Source organism: Oryctolagus cuniculus, chromosome 21 (genome assembly GCF_964237555.1).
Source record: "Oryctolagus cuniculus chromosome 21, mOryCun1.1, whole genome shotgun sequence".
NCBI lineage: Eukaryota > Metazoa > Chordata > Mammalia > Lagomorpha > Leporidae > Oryctolagus > Oryctolagus cuniculus.
This window is the reverse complement of record NC_091452.1, coordinates 16,211,973-16,230,718: the sequence shown is the minus strand read 5'-3', so window position 1 is coordinate 16,230,718 and position 18,746 is coordinate 16,211,973. Positions and strand designations below refer to the sequence as shown.

The following is an 18,746-nucleotide window of genomic DNA, read 5'->3' as shown; positions in this document are numbered from 1 at the left end:
GCCTGGAAGAGGGGCAGCTGGGACAGAATCCGGCGCTCCGACCGATACTAGAACCTGGTGTGCCGGCGCCTCAAGGTGGAGGATTAGCCTAGTGAGCCGCGGCGCCGGCCTGGTTTCATTGTTTCTAACAGGCCACCTTATCAGATATCTCATCATGGGCAAGCTCACAGGCCTGCCTCTGTTGAATTCTTACAGTCAATTATCTGAGATAAGTCATTCTACTAATGAGTTAAGGAATAGAAGGGGTTGGCCCTGGAATATTGTGTTTATGGGGCAGCATGCATCAAATGCTTGAGACTATGTTACTTTTGTAAATAATTAGAGAAAGAGAGAGATTGACCTGGTTCACTCCACAAGTGCTTAAAATAGCTGGGGCTGAGCCAAGTCTAAACCAGGAGCCAGGACTTTCACCCAGATCTCCTGTCTGGATGGCAGGAACTCGTACTTGGGCCATCATTTGCTGCCTCCTGGGATACATCAGCAGGGAGTTGGATTGGAAATGGAGTAGCTGGAACTGGAGCCAACACTGTGATATAGGATGCATGTGTCCTAAACAGCTGCCTAACCTGTACCACAATGCCCATGTGCAAATGGCACCCTCCCCCAATTCTGTAATTCTTTGTGTCTTGAATCTGGGACCTGGGCTTTTCCTTTGCTAGTCGCTGATGTCACCTACACTGTGGTTTATTGAGTTGCTCAAGTCTTTTGTTGAGGATCTGCTATGTGCTGGGTACTGTTCTAGGGGTTGACACTCAAGTGGTGTCCAAAACAGAGGAGCACCTTTCTCTCATGGAGCTTATGCTCTTGTGGAGAAGATAAACAATAAACAAGCTCACAAGTAAATAGTAGTAGTGCTAAAAAACCAGGCAAGAGGGTAGTGTGGTAGAGAGTGATGGTGGGAGGGAGGCCCCTTTGAGGAGCCATCGTTTGAACAGAGATCTAAAGGATAAGAGAGCAACCTACACTCAGATCAAGGGAGAGGGAATATCAGTGTAGTTTATGTGGTAGCAAACTTAAAGATCCTTTTTTAAAACAGTTTTTTTAAGATCTATTTTTTTAAACAAATTATTTAATTATTTGAGAGGTAGAGAGACAGACTGAGAGAGAGCTCTGGAGAGCTACAATCTGCTGGTTCATTCTGAAAATGCTTACAAAGCAGAAACAAAGAGGAAGAACTCAATACAGGTCCCCATATCTGTGGTAGGGACCCAACTACTTGAGCCATCATTGCTGCCTTTCCTGGTCTGCCCTAGCAGGAAGCTGGAGTCAAGAGCCAGAGCCAGGTATCAAACCTAGATACTCTAGTATAGGATGTAGGCATCTGAACTGGCATCTTACTTTCTAGGTTAAAGCCACTCTGCCCCCCAAACAGTGTATACTGGTTTTTCTTGTACCCCTATCCCTAGGCACCTTGGGCCCTTCTATTACTAGTTCTTATGTGTATGGTATGTTCCCTGTATTTGTGACCTAGTAGTTGTTTTTTTTTTTATATACATCAGTATACCACACGTACATTCTTCTTCTTCATTTTTTTTTGTTACCTTTTTTCTTAATTAAAAAAAAATTTTTTTTTCATTTTATTTGAAAGCAGAAAGAGAGATCTTCCATCTGCTAATTTTACTCCACAAATGCCTACAACAGTCAGGGTTGTGCCAAGCCAGAGCCAGAGCCTAGAACTCACTCCAGATCTCCATGTGGGTGGCATGGACCCAAGTGTTTGAGCCATTATCTGCTGCCTCCCAGGGTATATATAGCAGGAAACTAGAATCAAAAGTGGAGTAGCTGGGACTTGAATCAGGCACTCCAATTAGGAGTGCTGGCATCCCACGTGGTAAATTAACTGTTGCATCATGCACCCACACACCCATACCCCTTTAGCTTTTTTCTTTCTTTTTTTTAATTAAAATTTTTTTATATAAATGGAACAAATTTCAGGTATCTCATACCTACAGTTTTAAGAACATAATGACACTTTCCACACCATCCTCCCTTCTTCCCTTCCTCACTCACTCACTCACTCACTTCCACTCTTCCTCCTTCCTTTCTTATTTTACTTTTAATTTTTGCAATAAAATATTTTTTCCTTTATTAATGATAAAACTTGTTCTATCATTAATTGAAGAAGCACCTAAGGAAGCAAGCAATGGAGTTGGGAAGTTAGGCTTATGTAAAACTTATGAGACATAAGAATATCCTCCACTAATATACTAAAGTGAAATATATTTTGAGAACAAGTTTTACTATTAATTCTCATAGTACAACTCTTTGAGAACAGAGGTCCTGCATGGAAAGTTAGTGCACAGTGACTCCTGTTATTAGTTTAATAATTAATACTCTTTTGTATGATGTCAATGATCACCCAAGGCTCTTGACATGAGCTGCCTGGGCTATGGAAGTCTTTTGAATTCATAAACTCCTTCAGTACTTTTTTTTTTTTTTGGAATTAAAAGGTAACATTTATCTTGTTGCTCCTTCAGTATTTACAAAGGCCATAAGCAAAATGGAAGCTCTCTCCTCCCTTCAGAGAAAAAGTACATCCTTCTTTGATGACCACTTCTTTCCACTGGGGTCTCATCTGCAGAGGTCCTTCATGTAGGACACTTTTTGCCACAGTGTCTCGGCTTTCCATGCCTGAAATGCTCTTGTAGGCTTTTCAGCCAGACCAGAATGCCTTAAAGGCTGATTCTGAGGTCAGAGTACTACTGTAAGTGATTGTCTTTTTGAGTCTGGTGTGTGGACTAGCTCTTTTTATCTAATTAGCCTTGGAATTTGTTTCCAAGTAGTGTGTACAGGTTTTCTTACTCCTATTTTTTTTTTTAAAAAGATTTATTTATTTATTTGAAAGGCAGAGTTATAGAGAAGCAGAAGCAGAGAGAAAGAGAAGTCTTCCATCTGGGGGTTCACTCCCCAAATGGCTGCAATGGCTGGAGCAGGGCCAATTGGAAGCCAGGAACCAGAAGCTTCTTCTGAGTCTCCCACACGGGTGCAGGTGCCCAAGGACTTGGGCCGTCTTCTTCTGCTTTCCCAGGCCATAATGGAGAGCTGGATCAGAAGAGGAGCAGCCAGGACTCCAATCAGTACCCATATGGGATGCTGGCACTCCAGACAGTGGCTTTACCCACTACGCCACAGTGCCGGCCCCACATTTTCTCATTCTTTATGACTGTTTACTAATCTGAATATACCACAGTATATAAATGTAACTAGTCCTCTGTTGATGGCCATTTGTGTTATTTACAATCTTTAATGTTATAAGCAATGCTGCAGTGAATAACCTTGTGTATATGCCATTTTGTACAAATGGAGTTCAGCAGCATGGACTTCACAAGCACATCTTTTTTCTCAAGTGACAGTTCATGCTGCTCACATTCCTCATTTGCAGCTGGTGGTCTCTTTGAGGTTTATTTAGTTGAGCACCTATTATGTACCTCCTCCTGGGTTATACAGGGAGTTCCATGCAAGCTAGAATCACTGTCCAACACTTCATATCTACATTGCCTAGCCTACTGCCTGCTGTTTAGTCATTATTTGGTAAGTATTTGCAGCATGAATGAAGTACAAGTCAAGGCAGATAAGAGGTATGAGAGTACTTCAGAAATTCATAGAAAATGAAATTAAAAGATTATTTTGGTGCAAAAATTTTTAGATCCAGGCATATAAGGGGTCTTCAGAATATTCATGAAAAATGTGTATTGTGGAAAAAACTATGCATGGATTTCTGAATTTGCACCAAAATAAACTTATCTTTAAATTCCATTTTCCATGAACTTTTTAAAGTATCTTCATACATACCCTTGTGCTTTTCTTGTATGGTACTTTGCTCACTGAAGTGATTCACTCATTTGTGTGTGTGTTTAATACCCTGTTTGCCTCTGAACTAAAGTGCATCAAAGCAGGGACCATGGCTGTCTTGTTCCCAATGTGTCTGACTCAGTAGGTGCTTAATATTTATGGAATAAATACTTGGGTGACAGTAATTAAAGGACAAGGTGAAGTGTGGGGGTGGAGGGGAGAAGATCTGGCTAGAGCTGAATGGGAGAGGCCTACTGGAGATGAAACCAGGGTCTGGAAGGCCTGTCAAAGATCTGGGGCAGGCTTTGAGGGTTATGGGGCTCCCACTCTGATGCCACATTCTGATCTGAGCCTTTGCTTGCTGCTGGCAGGTGGAGGTTCAGTGTCTACTCCTGTTGGAGGTGCTGGGTGGCTCCCACAAGCATGCTGTGGATGGTGCTGTGAAGAAGCTCACAAAACTTTGGAAAGAGGTGACAGGAATCGATAAGGAGTGGTGGGCATTGCTTCCTCCGCACCACCCCCACTGCCATCTGATATACCGTCCTTACACCTTCCTCTTCAGAATCCCGGGCTGGTGGAGCAGTACTTGTCTGCCATTCTCAGCTTGGAACCCAACCAGAACTATGCTGGCATGCTGGGGCTGTTGGTGCAGTTCTGCACAAACCACAAGGAGATGGATGTGGTCAATCGGCACAAGGCGAGCTCTGGGGCAGTGTGACCATGGGGTTGCCCTGGGTGGTCTCAAAGGGAAGAAGGAGTGGGAACTTGTTTTGTGCTGATGGCCGCAGCTGCTGATCTCATCTGAAACCTTTTGGTTTTCTCATGTGAGTCCCTGACCTTTTCATCCTGATAGATGAATTTGAAGGAATTGGAAAGTTTCCCTTCCAGTTCTGGCTTGTAAATCCTGGCATCCTTTTTTGGAATGATAGATGTTTGTTTGTGCTGACAATAAGTTACCCCGGTTCAGCAGCTGCCACGTGCCAAGCACTTGCCAGGTGCTGGGGAGGAAGCACTGAGCAAGGGAGTCCCGACTTCTGCCTCTGCAGAGCTGAGTCTTAGAAAGAGCCTACCATTAGGCACAGAGGCATCTGGTTTTATTTAAATAAGGAAAGACGTGGTCAATGTGCTTACCACTGCATCTTTGGGCATTGGTTGGTAGATTTTGGAGGTACTCCCATGAGAGGGACGTTTTAGGTCCGAGATCAGACCCTTCAGTGTGTCAGGATCTAGCCAGACCTCTTTGTTCTTCTAGAGTGCTCTGCTGGATTTCTATGTGAAGAACATCCTGATGAGCAAAGTGAAGCCTCAGAAGTACTTACTGGTGAGTGGGAGGTGGGCCTTCCTCATGATACTAGTCAAATCTCATTTCAGGTTCTGGGATTCTGAACTGTCCTTTGTTTTTGTTCTGTTCTTTGGAGGGCTGAGCACCTGAATTCTTTCTCTTTGTAGGATAACTGTGCACCTCTGCTCCGGTACATGTCCCACTCGGAGTTTAAGGATCTGATACTGCCCACCATACAGAAGTCCTTACTGAGGAGTCCAGAGAATGTTATTGAAAGTGGGTTGAGATGAGTTGCCTGATAAGCTTTCTTCTTCTGGGCAGCGAGGAGCATGTGTGTCAGGGTGGGGATACAATATATTCACGGTTTACCTTGTTGGAGCTTTGGGAGAGAGATTAGGTACCCTTTTGAAAATATGTTGAAATTCATGGACCCTCCTACTAGAATGGATGAAAATACTCTCACTTAAAGTACGACACACAGGTTTAGAGTCCAAGCTCATCTGCAGGCCATTTGGATTAAGAACATCTTTTCAAGGGGCCAGCGTTGTGGTATAGTGAGTTTAGCTGCTGCCTGTGGAACTGGCATTGCCTGTGGGTGCCGGTTCAGGACCCGGCTACTGCACTTCTAATCCAGCTCCTTGCTATTGTGCCTGGGAAAACAGAGGAAGATGGCCCAAGTGCTCGAGTCCTTGCCACCCACATGGGAGACCTGGAAGAAGCTCCAGGCTCCTGGCCTCCACCTGGCCCAGCCCTAGCTGTTACAGCTAGTTGGGGGAATGAACCATTGGATGGAAGATTCACTCTCTCTTTGTTAACTCTGCCTTTCAAATAAACAAAAATAAATCTTAAAAAAAAAAAAAAAAGAAAGAAAAAGAATGTCTTCTGGACAATTTGGACGTGGTCTGGAGCTGGCAGCTGAAGTACTAGGGTGTGAGGGTTGACTCTCTGGCCCTGTTTATCTTGATAAAAGGTGTCAGTGAAATATTCCAAGGGCAGTTTTTAGTAGAACTTTGGGGAACCAGTGTGATTATTCATGTGGCCCTTTAGAGATGAGTGGTCCCAATTCCATGTGGCTAAAGAATAGGCCTGGTGGCATTTGTTGGGTATTAGGCAAAAATGTGTGTTTTTCTTTTTTAATTTATTTGTTTTGTAAGATTGACTTATTTATTTGACAGGCAGAGTTACAGAGACAGAGGAAGGGACAGAGATCTCCCATCTGCTGTTTCAATCCCCAAATGGCCACAATGGCTGGGGCTGGACCAAGCCAAAGCCAGGAGCCTGGAACCGCATCTGGGTCTCCCGTGTGGGTGCAAGGGCCCAAGCACTTTGACCATCTTCTGTAGCTTTTCCAGGCACATTATCTGGGACCTGGATCAGAAGTGTAGCAGGGGCCAGTGCTGTGGCACAATGGGTAAAGCCTCCGCCTGCAGTGCTGGCATCCCATGTGGGTGCCAGTTCAAGACTTGGCTGCTCCACTTCTGATCCAGCTCTCTGCCATGGCCTGAGAAAGCAGTGGAAGATGGCTCAAGTCCTTGGGCCCCTGTACTTTTGTGGGAGACTTTGGAAGGAAGGAGCTCCTATCTCCTGGCTTCAGATTGGCACAGCTCTGGCCATTGTGAACCATCAGATGGAAGACCTCTCCCTGCCTCTGCCTCTGCCTCTACCTCTCTGTAAATCTGCCTTTCAAATAAATGAATAAATTAAAAACGACAACAACAAAAAAATGGAGCAGCCAGGACTTGAACCAGTGCTCATAGGGGATGTCGGTATTGCTGTTAACCTGCTGTACCACAATGCCAGTCTCTGGGTTCATCCTTAAGACTGACATTGGCAGTGCTTTTTGTCTCCCTAGCTATCTCCAGTCTGTTGGCATCAGTGACTCTTGATCTCAGCCAGTATGCTCTGGACATTGTGAAAGGACTGGCTGGTAAGTATCCATCCCTCAGATGGCCCCTTGGGTCCAGTTATTCTTGGGTCCAGTTGTTCTTGTCCTGTTTACTATAGAAAAAGAGATAGAGAACAGCTCAGGGTTAGAAATAAGACTTTTAGCTCATCTACAGGCCATAGTTTCTTTCTTGAGATCATTTACAGTGAGAAGATTTAGTCAGGATTTAAGAGTTGGGAGCCTGGAAAAGATACAGATGAATGTCTGGACACTTAGTTGTGGGCAGTCTCTGAGCAACGACTCTGTGTGTTCAGGTCAGCTGAAATCCAACAGTCCCCGCCTGATGGATGAAGCGGTGCTGGCGCTGCGGAACCTGGCCCGCCAGTGCAGCGACTCCTCAGCCATGGAAGCCCTGACCAGGCATCTCTTTGCGATCCTTGGAGGTGAGCAAGCCTTCTTATTCATGGTGACAGCTTAGATGTGCCCTCGGGCATTACCTTGGACCCTGGATCTGATGGGGACTTGGTTCTGGAGTCTGCTTGTGGTGAGATGTGTGGCCAGGGTTCACACTGGGATGTGATGTGTGGTGTAATAAAGCACAGCCAAGGGCAGTGACTCTCACCTGGTTTTTTAAAATGTAGTTTTTAAAGATTTATTTATTTACTTGAAAGTCAGAGTTATGCAGAAAAGGAGAGGCAGAGAGAGAGAGAGGTCTTCCATCCGCTGGTTCATTCCCCAGTTGGCTGCAACAGCTGGAGCTATGCCCATCTGAAGCCAGAAACCAGGAGCTTCCTTTGGTTCTCTCACGTGGTTGCAGGTTGGGCCATCTTCAACTGCTTTCCCAGGCCATAGCAGTGAGCTGGACTGGCAGTTGAGCAGCAGGGACTTGAACTGGCACCCATATGGGATACTGGCACTGCAGGTGGCAGCCTCACGCACTACGCCACAATTGGCCCTAATGTAGTTTTTAATGGACACAAATATTTGTGTGGTATATATTTATGGGGTAACACGTGCTACCTTCATGTGTGTGTGGCAGTGTGTAATGTCCAAAGTGTTTGTAAGTATGCATTTGTCCCTTAGTATCTTTGGAGATTTGGTTTCAGGACCCCCTGAGATGCCAAAACCTGAGAGTGCTCAAGTCCCGTAAATAGGATGGGGTAATACTTGCAATGAAACTCATCCTCCTTTACTTTAAGTTTTCTTTTCTTTTTAAATTTGAGAGGCAGATAAATCCCACTTGGTTATTCACTCCCTAACTTCCCACAATGTCTGGGCGTGGGCCAGAGTGGAATCTGGGAGCCAGGAATGCAATCCATGTCTCTGACACGAGTGGCAGGAACCCAGTTAAATGAGCTGTCACTTTCTGCCTCCCAGAGTCTGCATTGGCAGGAAACTGAAGTCAGGCGCTCTAATGTGGGACATGGGTATTAACCTCTAGGCTAGAGGCCTGCTCCCCTCCAGTATTCTCTAAATCCTCTCTAGATTACATATAGTATCTGATACAATGTAAATGCTATGTAGTCCTGTATTGTTTATGGAATAGTGAGTGGCAAGAAAAAAGTTGGTATTCAAAACAGATGCGGAGGATGGCCCAAGTACTTGGGCCCTGCACCCCATGGGAGACCAGGTTAAGCACCTGGCTCCTGCCATCAGATCAGCGCGGTGCGCCGACCGCAGCGCGCCAGCCGTGGCAGCCATTGGAGGGTGAACCAATGGCAAAGGAAAACCTTTCTCTCTGTCTCTCTCTCACTGTCCACTCTGCCTGTCAAAAAAAAAAAAAAAAAGAAAAAAAACAGATGCAGTTTATTTTATTTTTGATGTTTTTTGTGCATGGTTGGTTGAATCTGTGGATGTGGAATTCATGGATATGGGGGGTTCCTGTATATGCATTTTTGTATAAGCAGAAAAAATTAATATACCAAGATATTACTGACTTTGAGTAGTGAAAACTTGAGTGATTTTTTTTAAATGTTTTTATTTGTTTTCTGTTTTTTTTTTTTTTTAATTTTCTCTAAGATTATATTAGTAATAGTTTTTTAGCCAGAAAATGAAAAGCTAGTAGGTATTATTTTAAACTCAGCTTCACAACAGAGAGGCAACTTCTAGAATAAGAAACTGTATCATATAAGCTCTGTGCTCACTTGGTTAATCCTCCGCCTGTGGCGCCGGCATTCCATGTGGGCGCCGGGTTCTAGTCCCAGTTGCTCCTCTTCAAGTCCAGCTCTGCTGTGGCCCGGGAAGGCAGTGGAGGATGGCCCAAGTGCTTGGGCCCTGTACCTGCATGGGAGACCAGGAGGAAGCACCTGGCTCCTGGCTTCGGTTTGGCGCAGCACGCCAGCTGTAGCGGCCATTTGGGGAGTGAACCAATGGAAGACCTTTCTCTCTGTCTCTATATCTCACTGTCTATAACTCTACCTGTCAAATAAAAAAAAAAAAAAAGGAACTGTATCATAAATCATGCTTATCACTACCTTATTCAACCCCTGGGAGAATGTGGCAGATGAGAATTTGAATTGTTGCTGTCTTTCCTCTCAGGCTCAGAGGGAAAACTAACTGTTGTAGCCCAGAAGATCAGTGTCCTCTCAGGTACGGAATTCCCCCTGGGTTGTGGAAGCGTAGTCTGGTGGTAGGTGAGCTTTAGCTCATGGGTAAAATCTTGACTCTGTAGTGTTGGACGTGCCAGCCTGCCTCCCAGGACTCTCTTGCCTGCTTGATTGGCAAGAGACTGGTTCAAGTCTAGTAGAAGGCTTGGCTTCTGTGAAAGGCGGGGCTGTGGAGGATAATTGAGGAAAGGTTGGTAATGGCCAAAGAAGATGCATGCTTGCTGGGGGGCCCTAAGGAGGGCTGTGGTCCAGTATGCAGAGGTGGTAGCCGGGGGAAGACTCCATGTTGATGGTTTTGTACTCATGAGGGGCTGAACAGGGAATCTGTCTTTCAGGGATTGGGAGTGTCAGTCATCATGTGGTGTCTGGGTCTTCTAGTCAAGTCCTGAACGGGACTGTGGCTGAGCTGTTCATCCCGTTTCTCCAGCAAGAAGGTAATCCGTGCACCAGGGTGAGGGATCTGGACTCTTCCATGAGATTGGTTTCTCACCTGTCAGTCTTCCATAAACCCTGCTGAGGGAACTCCTCCCTCAGAGAGGCTTGGGGGTTGTCTGAGATTGCTTTTGCTGCTTACAGTGATTCGGCGTGGTTATAAGGTGTGGGACTGACTGGACTTCTGTGTCTTGCCCTAGTTCACGAAGGCACCTTGGTACATGCTGTCTCTGTCCTGGCTCTCTGGTGTAACCGGTTCACCACAGAAGTGCCCAAGAAACTCACTGAATGGTTCAAGAAAGCTTTCAGCCTTAAAACGTCCACCTCTGCAGTAAGGCATGCCTACCTGCAGTGCATGTTGGCCTCCTTCCGAGGTAAGTGCCTCCTGCAAGCCAGTGTCTGGCCTCCCCTGCAGAGGCGACCCAGTCTTCTGGGCTTGTCACCATTCCAGGCTTTCTCTCAGTTCAGTTTGTTTTATGTCGTTTCCTCCTGAGCCTCAGGGAGCATTGGGCTTAGCCATCCATAAAGCCTGGAATCAGAGCCCAGTCAATCTTCACAACCAATTCTGGCCTTGCCTCCTGTATCAGACTCTGAAAGTCCAAAGTTTTATTCAGGGAGGACCCAGAACCTGAAGCTGTCCTGGTAGTATCTGAAGTCAGGGGAGATGGTTCTGATAAGACTGGTTTAAAAGGCCCAACATGATGTAAACTTTACTCTGAACCTTTTAGAAATGAGCATGGCCTTGCTTCAGTGCCAACAAACCTACTGTCATGGGTGTGGCTTGGAAATCTGCCTCCTTCCCAAGGAGAGCAAAGGGAGGCTTCAAACCTGTGGTGGAGCAAGATCTCCAAACTACATACCTCTAGTACTCATTTCCATTTCTGAGAGAGATGTGCATTTATTTCACATAATGTTTGAACTTAGGATGAGCTGTGTTTAATGAAACCTGTAAGAGATTCCAGAGCTGCCTCTGGAGAAAGGATACCCTTCTGCGTGAAATGCGTCTTATCCAATGAACTTTGTCCCTATGTATGTATTTTTTTTTTTTTTTAAGATTTATTTATTTATTTGAAAGAGTTACAGAGAGAGAGAGAGAGAGCCAGAGAAAGAGGTCTTCAATCCACTGGTTCACTCCCGAAATGACTGCAGTGGCCAGAGATGAGCTGATCTGAAGCCAGCAGCCAGGAGCCTATTCTGGGTCTCCCACATGGTTGCAGGGGCCCAAGCACTTGGGCCATCTTCTACTGCTTTCCCAGGGTATAGCAGAGAGCTGGATTGGAAGTAGAGCAGCCAGGACATGAACCAGCGCCCATATTGGAAGCCAGTGCTGGGGCTTTAACCAGCAGTGCCACAGCGCCAGCCCCCGTATTTCTTTTAATGGTTAGGGAAGAAGAATATGACCAGAGATTTTTGCACTGAGTTTAGAGCAGCAGATCTTCTTCTGGAACCTCTCTCCAGGCCTAGAGTTGTAGGTCATCCCTGTGCAGTGGTTTGTGAGGTTTACACAAAGCCACAAATAGTACTGATTGAAGGCGTAGATTTTCTGTGGGTGGAAATGTACAGTTCACACATTGTCAGCTACCTTGGGCACAGAGTGAGCGCATACCCTAATTAAAAACGGTCTATGTAATCATATGTCAGTTTGTATGTTTGCCATGTTGCCCAACCTTGGTTTTAGATTGAATTTTAGATGGCAGAGATTTGGTTTAACCTAATCCTCTTCAGCTTAAGCGACTTTTCTTTTAAAAAATTATAAAGAAACTTTTAGTATAGCCTTTCTTGGGTTCAAATCCATGACGTTATCCAGAATAATGGTTTTGTTGTGAAATGGTCTGATGTACCGATTTAGTAGTTAGATTCCTGCTATTTTTTTTTATGGGTTTAGTTCATAGATTAGCAGTTTGGTTCCTGTTTTGGATTTTGGGTCCAGAGATTATCTGGTATGGGGGAAGATTACCAGATAGAAATGGATAGGCTTTAGATTGGTATTACCTGCCTTAACCAGCTATGTGACATTGGGCTACTCACTTAACCTCTATGTTTCTTATCTATCAAATCAGTAACTGGACTGTTGGATTATGGTTGTAAGATTTAACCCTAGATTCTAACTCTGCTTCTTTGACATACTTGAAAAATTAACTGAAGAGTTTGGTCAGCTTGTTCCTACTTGGGTGGATTATTTCTTTCTCCAGTAATCTTGTCACCCTATGGATCAGGTGTCCTCTCTCCACAGGTGACACACTTCTGCAGGCTCTGGACTTACTACCCTTGCTCATCCAGACAGTGGAGAAGGCCGCCTCCCAAAGCACTCAGGTTCCTACAGTCACTGAGGGGGTTGCTGCAGCCTTACTGCTCTCAAAGCTTTCGGTAGCTGATGCACAAGCAGGTAAGAGTCTGGAGATGTCCAGCATGGTAGCAGACAGAGGCCTTGTTGAGTCCTTGGGAGGAGCACTGTGATGTTTAGGACCAGCAAGGCCCTTCCTGCACTGGCTCAACCAGTCATCTGTAGGGATGAGCCTCAGGGCATACTGGGCAGTGAGAATTCACCTAGAAGATTCTTGTCACTGTCCTGTGTGCTGTTGCTCTGGGGTATGGTTTTGTAGATGATTTGCAGACTGACCTGGGTTCAGTATTGGGGATGGTTTTTTTTGTTTTGTTTTGTTTTTTTGTTTTTAAGATTTATTTATTTATTTGAAAGGCAGATTTACAGAAAGGCAGAGGCAGAGAGAGAGAGAGAGAGAGAGAGGTGTCTTCTATCCACTGGTTCACTCCCCAAATGTCTGCAACGGCCGTAGCTGCACCAATCTGAAGCCAGGAGCCAGGAGCTTCTTCCAGGTTTCCCATATGGGTGCAGGGGCCCAAGAACTTGGGCCATCTTCTATTGCTTTCCCAGCCCATAGCAGAGAGCTGGATTGGAAGTAGAGCAGCCAGGACTTGAATGGGCACCCCATGGGATGCTGGCACTGCAGGCGGTGGCTTTACCCTCTACGCCACAGCAATGGCCCCCTGTACCTATCTTGAAAATGGCTCAGAATCAGTACAACAAAAGAGCTTTTAAATTCTTTTTTTTTTTTTTTTTTTATTTGGACAGGCAGAGTTAGACAGAGAAAGGTCTTTCTTCCGTTGGTTCACCCCCCAAATGGTTGCTATGGCCGGCGCACTGCGCCGATCTGAAGCCAGGAGCCAGGTGCTTCCTCCTGGTCTTCCATGCAGATGCAGGGCCCAAGAACTTGGGTCATCCTCCACTACCCTCCCGGGCCACAGTAGAGAGCTGGGCTGGAAAAGGAGCAACCAGGACAGAATCCGGTGCCCCAACTGGAACTAGAACCCGGGGTACCGGCGCCACAGGTGGAGGATTAGCCTAGTGAGCCGTGGTGTCGGCCTGAAGTCAGCTTTCTTACATTATTATGTACCCACTGTGTATATGCCAGTGCCTTGGGCTACCCGGGGGTATGCAGAACTGAAACTGATGTCACTTCAGTACATGTTAGAGTGCTTACTTTACAGTAGGAGCGAGGAGGTGCAAAATTACATTTACATCTGTGATTTAATACAATATAGTGGAGTTAGAGCAATTTTTAAAAAAGATTTATTTATTTGAAAGTCAGTTACACACAGAGAGAAGGAGAGGCAGAGAGAGAGAGAGAGAAAGTCTTCATCTGTTGGTTCACTCCCCAGTTGGCTGCAATGAATAGAGCTGTGCTGATCTGTAGTCAGGAGCCAGGAGTCTCCTTTGGGTCTCCCTGTGGGTGCAGGGGCCCAAGGACTTTGGCCATCCTACACTGCTTTCCCAGGCCATAGCAGAGAGCTGGATTGAAAGGGGAGCAGCTGGGACTCAAACCGGCACTCATATGGAATGCTTATACCACAGTGCCAGCCCTGGGCAATTTTTAATTTTATTTTTTTTAAATTTGAGCAGAGAGATTGAGACAGAGTGTTCCCATCTATTGGTTCACTCCATCAATGTCCACAGTGCCCAGGGCTGGGCCTAGGGCTAGCACCAGGAGCCAAGATCTCAGTCCAGGTCTCCTACGTGGGTGGCAGGGCCCTGAGTACTTGAAACATCACCTGCTACCTCCCTGGGTCTGCATTAGCAGGAAGCTGGCAGTGGGAATCAAACCCAGGCAATCCAGTATGGGACACAGGTGTCTTAACCACTAGACCAATGCTTGCTTTAGAGCAATTTAGGAGTGATTGCTTTTAGTTTGGAGTGATGAGTGTTACGAACGGCTTCATAAGGGGAGAAGCATTTGAAGCAGTCCAACCAGTCTCTTTCAGGGAAGGGCCGGGAAAACCTCAGTGTGTGAACCTCAGAATTCCAGCTTGGTGTCTGGGGTAGGTGAGAATTCCAAATGAGAAGGAGCTTGCCTAAGCAGCGAACCACTAAAGGTTTTCATCTAGCATGTGATAGCCAAAGGGCTGAGATTCGTGCTCTAAACAGGAGAGCAGCCATCTCTGCCTGAGGAGCACTTCTGCCTGCTGCAGAGCAGAGTGTCAGCAAAGTCTGCCCCAGCGGCATCAGGATGGAGGGCACTGGGGACCGGTGAGCTATATTGTGCGGTGACCTTGTGTTTTCTTACAGAGACCAAACTGAGCAGTTTCTGGCAGCTGATTATGGATGAGAAGAAGCAGATATTCACTTCTGAGAAATTCCTGCTTATGGCCTCAGAGGATGGTGAGTTTCTGACCTCTTAGACTCGAAACTGGGGCCACGTCTCTAGCAGGCCTTCAGCGAGAACCCTTTCCTGCTGCCTGCTGTCTGAGCAGTCAGCTCTGCCAAGCCTGGGCTACAGTGATCTGCTTAACAGCCTATCTTTCTGTTGTAGGAATAAATTCATTCCTGTGGGGGTGTTTTAAAAGGCTCAGGAAATGGTGGGAACTGGGGAAATTTGTGGAGATGCTTGTAGGGCTGTGATTATAGCTGATTGGGTAATTGCTGCTGTCTCAGACATTTCCTTATGTTAGGAGGAGCTGAGAAGCTCTGCTAGAGCGTGGCAGGCTCTATTCTCCCATCAAGAGACACAAAACTACTGGTTGCTATCCTGGCAGAAAAGGAACAGTTTATCTTTAAATGTATGCTTAAAATTCAGTGTTGCCTTAGAGGTGTCTGCCACTAATTGATGATTTGAAGTCTTTTGACTCACAGATCACAACAACTTATTAAAGGACAGATTTGTTAGTCACTTTCTGGTTTGTTGGTTTCTTTTCCTTTTTTTAAGTTTTTACTTGAGAGGCAGAGAGAGATGTGACAGAGAGGGTCCAGCACTGTGGTGCAGCAGGTTAAGCTGCTGCCTATAGTGCCAGCATCCCATTTGGCACCAGTTCAAGTGGTGGCTTCTCCACTTTTTTTAAAAAAAGATTTATTTTATTTGAAAGAGTTACAGAGAAAGGTAGAGACAGGGAGAGAGGTCTTCCATCTACTGGTTCACTCCTCAGATGGCCTCAATGGGCAGAGCTGTGCTGATCTGAAGCCAAGAGCCAGGAGCTTCCTCCGGGTCTCCCACATGGGTGCAGGAGCTCAAGGACTTGGGCCATCTTCTACTGCTTTCCCAGGCCACAGCAGAGAGCTGGATCGGAAGTGGAGCAGCCAGAACTAGAACCGGCACCTATATGGAATGCCGGCACTTCAGGCCAGGGCTTTAACCTGCTGCGCCACAGTGGCAGCCCCTGCTCTACTTTCAATGCAGCCACCTGCCAGTGTACCTGGGAAAATAGCAGAAGATGGCTCAGGTCCTTGGGCTCTTGCCACCTACGTGGGAGATCTGGAAGAAGCTCCTGGCTCCTGGCTTTGGCCTGACCCAATCCTGATTGTTGCAGCCATTTGGGAAGTAAACCAGTGGATGGAAGCTCTCTCTGTGTGTCTCTCCTTCTCTCTCTAACTCTACCTTTCCAATAAATAAATACATAAATTTTTTAAAAGAGATATGACAGAAGCCGGCGCCGCGGCTCACTAAGCTAATCCTCTACCTTGCGGCGCCGGCACACCGGGTTCTAGTCCCGGTCAGGGCACCGGATTCTGTCCCGGTTGCCCCTCTTCCAGGCCAGCTCTCTGCTGTGGCCAGGGAGTGCAGTGGAGGATGGCCCAAGTGCTTGGGCCCTGCACCCCATGGGAGACCAGGATAAGTACCTGGCTCCTGCCTTCAGATCAGCGTGGTGCGCCGACCGCAGCCCGCCAGCCGTGGCGGCCATTGAAGGGTGAACCAATGGCAAAAGGAAGACCTTTCTCTCTGTCTCTCTCTCTCACTATCCACTCTGCCTGTCAAAAAAAAAAAAAAAAAAAAAAAAAAAAAAGAGAGAGAGATATGACAGGGAAATGAAGTTCTCATCCACTGATTCACTCCTCAAATGCCTGCAGTGGTCATGACTGGGACAGGCCTAAGCGGCAACCTCCATGCAAATGTCCCATGTGGGTGATAGGAACTCAACTAGTTGAGGCATCGCTGCTGCCTTCCGGGTCTGCACTGGTGAGAAACTGGAGTCAGGAGCTGAGAATTGAACCCAAGCCCTCTGTTAGGGATGCGAGCATCTTCACTGCTAGGTTAAATGCCCACTCCTGCCATTCTTAAAACTTCATTTTTCTGTACATTTTAATCCTATTTGAAGGATCTTCCATCTGCTAATTCACTCCCCAAATGCCTGCAACAGTCAGCAGTGGGCCAGGCAAAGCCAGGAGTCTGGTCCATGCCTTCCACATTTGGGCCATCAGCACTGACTCTCAGGGTCTGTGTTAGGGAAAGTGGAAGTAGGGCCAGTGTTGGGTATAACGGGTGAAGCCTCTGCTCCTAACGCTGGCATCCCATGTCAGAGTGCCATTTCATGTCCTGGCTGCTCTGCTTCTGATCCAGCTCCCTTTTGGTGTTTCTGGGAAAACAGCAGAAGATGACCCGAGTGCTTGGGCCCCTGCTACCCATGTGGGGGACCTGGATGGAACTCGAGGCCTCTTGGCTTTGGCCTGGCTGAGCCCTGACCATTGTGGGCATTTGGAGAAGTAAACCAGCAGATGGAAGATCTCTTTCTGCCTTTCTCTCTCTTACTTAAGATTTTATTTATTTATTTGAGAAGTAGAGTTATTAAGGGCAAGAGAAGAGAGAAAGGTCTTCCATTTGCTGGTTCACTCCCTAGATGGCTGCAGTGGCTGGAGTTGAGCCAATCTGAAGGCAGAAGCCAGGAGTCTCCTGTGGGCCTTCCCATGCAGGTGCAGGAGGGGCCCCAGCAGTGGGGCCATCTTCCACTGCCTTCCCAGGCCATAGCAGAGAGCTGGATCGGAAGAGGAGTAACTGGGACTTGAATCGGCGCCCATATGGATTCTAGTGCCACTGGCGGAGGCTTAGCCCACTGCATTGCAACACTGGCCCTGTCCCTTTTTTTTTTTTTTTTTTTGACAGGCAGAGTGGACAGAGAGAGAGACAGAAAGAAAGGTCTTCCTTTGCCGTTGGTTCACCCTCCAATGGCCGGCGCGCAGGCCCCGTCTCTTTCTCTTTGACTTTGCCTTTCAAATACATAAATCGATCAATTACCAGAAAGAAAAAGTGGAATGAGAAGCAGAGGTGGGACTCAAACCAGACACTGATAGGGGATGTAGTTATCCCAAGTGGCAGCTTAACTGTTACACTAGATGCCTGCACCTCTAATTTTTTATTAGAAAGCATATACTTTTCCTTATTCCAAAATATATGTGTATAAGAAGCAAAAAAGAAGGAAATAAAAGTGACCTATAATTTCACATCCAGTGTTAATCACAATTACATTTTGATATTTTCCAGTTCATTGCAGTTCTGTGTGTGTGTGCGCGTGCCTGTGGGTGCACTTGGCCTATTTTAAAAACACTTCCACTGTTTCCCCTCCCAGCACTGTGCAGTGTGTTGCATTTGACAGAGAGACTTTTCCTTGACCACCCGCAGAGACTCACCGGCAACAAAGTTCAGTAAGTGAGGCTTGCTTACCTTATCCCTTGGGCCCAATGCAGGGAACCCTAACAGAAGCCTGAGACATTGGTGTTTAGAAGCCTAAAGGTTTGGCTGTAGAAAACTCTGGTTTACAGCCTCCCGCAGGACAACTGTCCCTGTGCTTGCAGGCAGTACCACCGGGCCTTGGTGGCTGTGCTCCTGAGCCGTACCTGGCACGTCCGCAGGCAGGCGCAGCAGACGGTTCGGAAGCTGCTGTCCTCTCTCGGTGGCTTTAAGCTAGCCTATGGACTCCTGGAGGAGCTGAAGGCCGTCCTGAGTTCTCACAAGGTGAAGGTGGCTGGGCTCCAGAAGTGTGACTCTCAGACCTGCTTGGCTCCCCCCTACTTACCCCCTGGGGTGCTTTGTGGTTTTTTTGGTGTTGGGTGGGGTTACTCCTGGGCTGTTCTCTATGACTCAAGCTCTTCTCCCTGCCCTTGAGCACTGGTGACATCTTATATATAACTCCTTTTCAGGGGCTTTTTCTTCCCATGCCTTTGGACATGCAGCTCAACCTTTTAATTCTTGAGTAATTGAAAAAAACCTTAATGTGTTTAAAACATTTTAAACCCATTCTCCCTTCTGGTGGATAGGGCTTATTATCACCCCCCCCCCCCTTTTTTTTAAATATGTTGTCCTGGGTCCTGGGAGCTGAAATGATCTATACAGGGCCTTCCAGCCAGGGGGAGGAAGAATTAAGAGTAGACCCCATGGGCCTGACTCCTTCAGTGCTCTCCATGCCATGGTTCAGTGCTTCCCTTCCTCTAAGCCTGCTTGAGGAGCTGGTAGTCTTGTGCTGGGTGCCT

The 18,746-nt window shown here is 46.6% G+C and overlaps 1 protein-coding gene across 3 annotated transcripts in view; it reads left to right on the top strand.

Moving 5' to 3' along the window:
• GCN1 (GCN1 activator of EIF2AK4) overlaps positions 1 to 18,746 on the top strand; it is a 75,656-nt gene that overhangs the window by 15,249 nt on the left and 41,661 nt on the right. For all 3 annotated transcript variants that reach the window (XR_011385222.1, XM_070065989.1, XM_008272306.3), the window contains 13 exons: positions 4,164 to 4,262; positions 4,355 to 4,489; positions 5,045 to 5,113; positions 5,242 to 5,350; positions 6,927 to 7,001; positions 7,274 to 7,402; positions 9,498 to 9,548; positions 9,901 to 9,999; positions 10,198 to 10,371; positions 12,231 to 12,383; positions 14,580 to 14,672; positions 17,846 to 17,921; positions 18,072 to 18,231. Coding sequence is in view for 2 of the 3 variants with exons in the window: in XM_070065989.1 (XP_069922090.1) it covers positions 4,164 to 4,262; positions 4,355 to 4,489; positions 5,045 to 5,113; positions 5,242 to 5,350; positions 6,927 to 7,001; positions 7,274 to 7,402; positions 9,498 to 9,548; positions 9,901 to 9,999; positions 10,198 to 10,371; positions 12,231 to 12,383; positions 14,580 to 14,672; positions 17,846 to 17,921; positions 18,072 to 18,231 (1,422 nt within the window). In the remaining variant the exon portion in view is untranslated. The remainder of the gene's footprint in view (positions 1 to 4,163; positions 4,263 to 4,354; positions 4,490 to 5,044; positions 5,114 to 5,241; positions 5,351 to 6,926; positions 7,002 to 7,273; positions 7,403 to 9,497; positions 9,549 to 9,900; positions 10,000 to 10,197; positions 10,372 to 12,230; positions 12,384 to 14,579; positions 14,673 to 17,845; positions 17,922 to 18,071; positions 18,232 to 18,746) is intronic.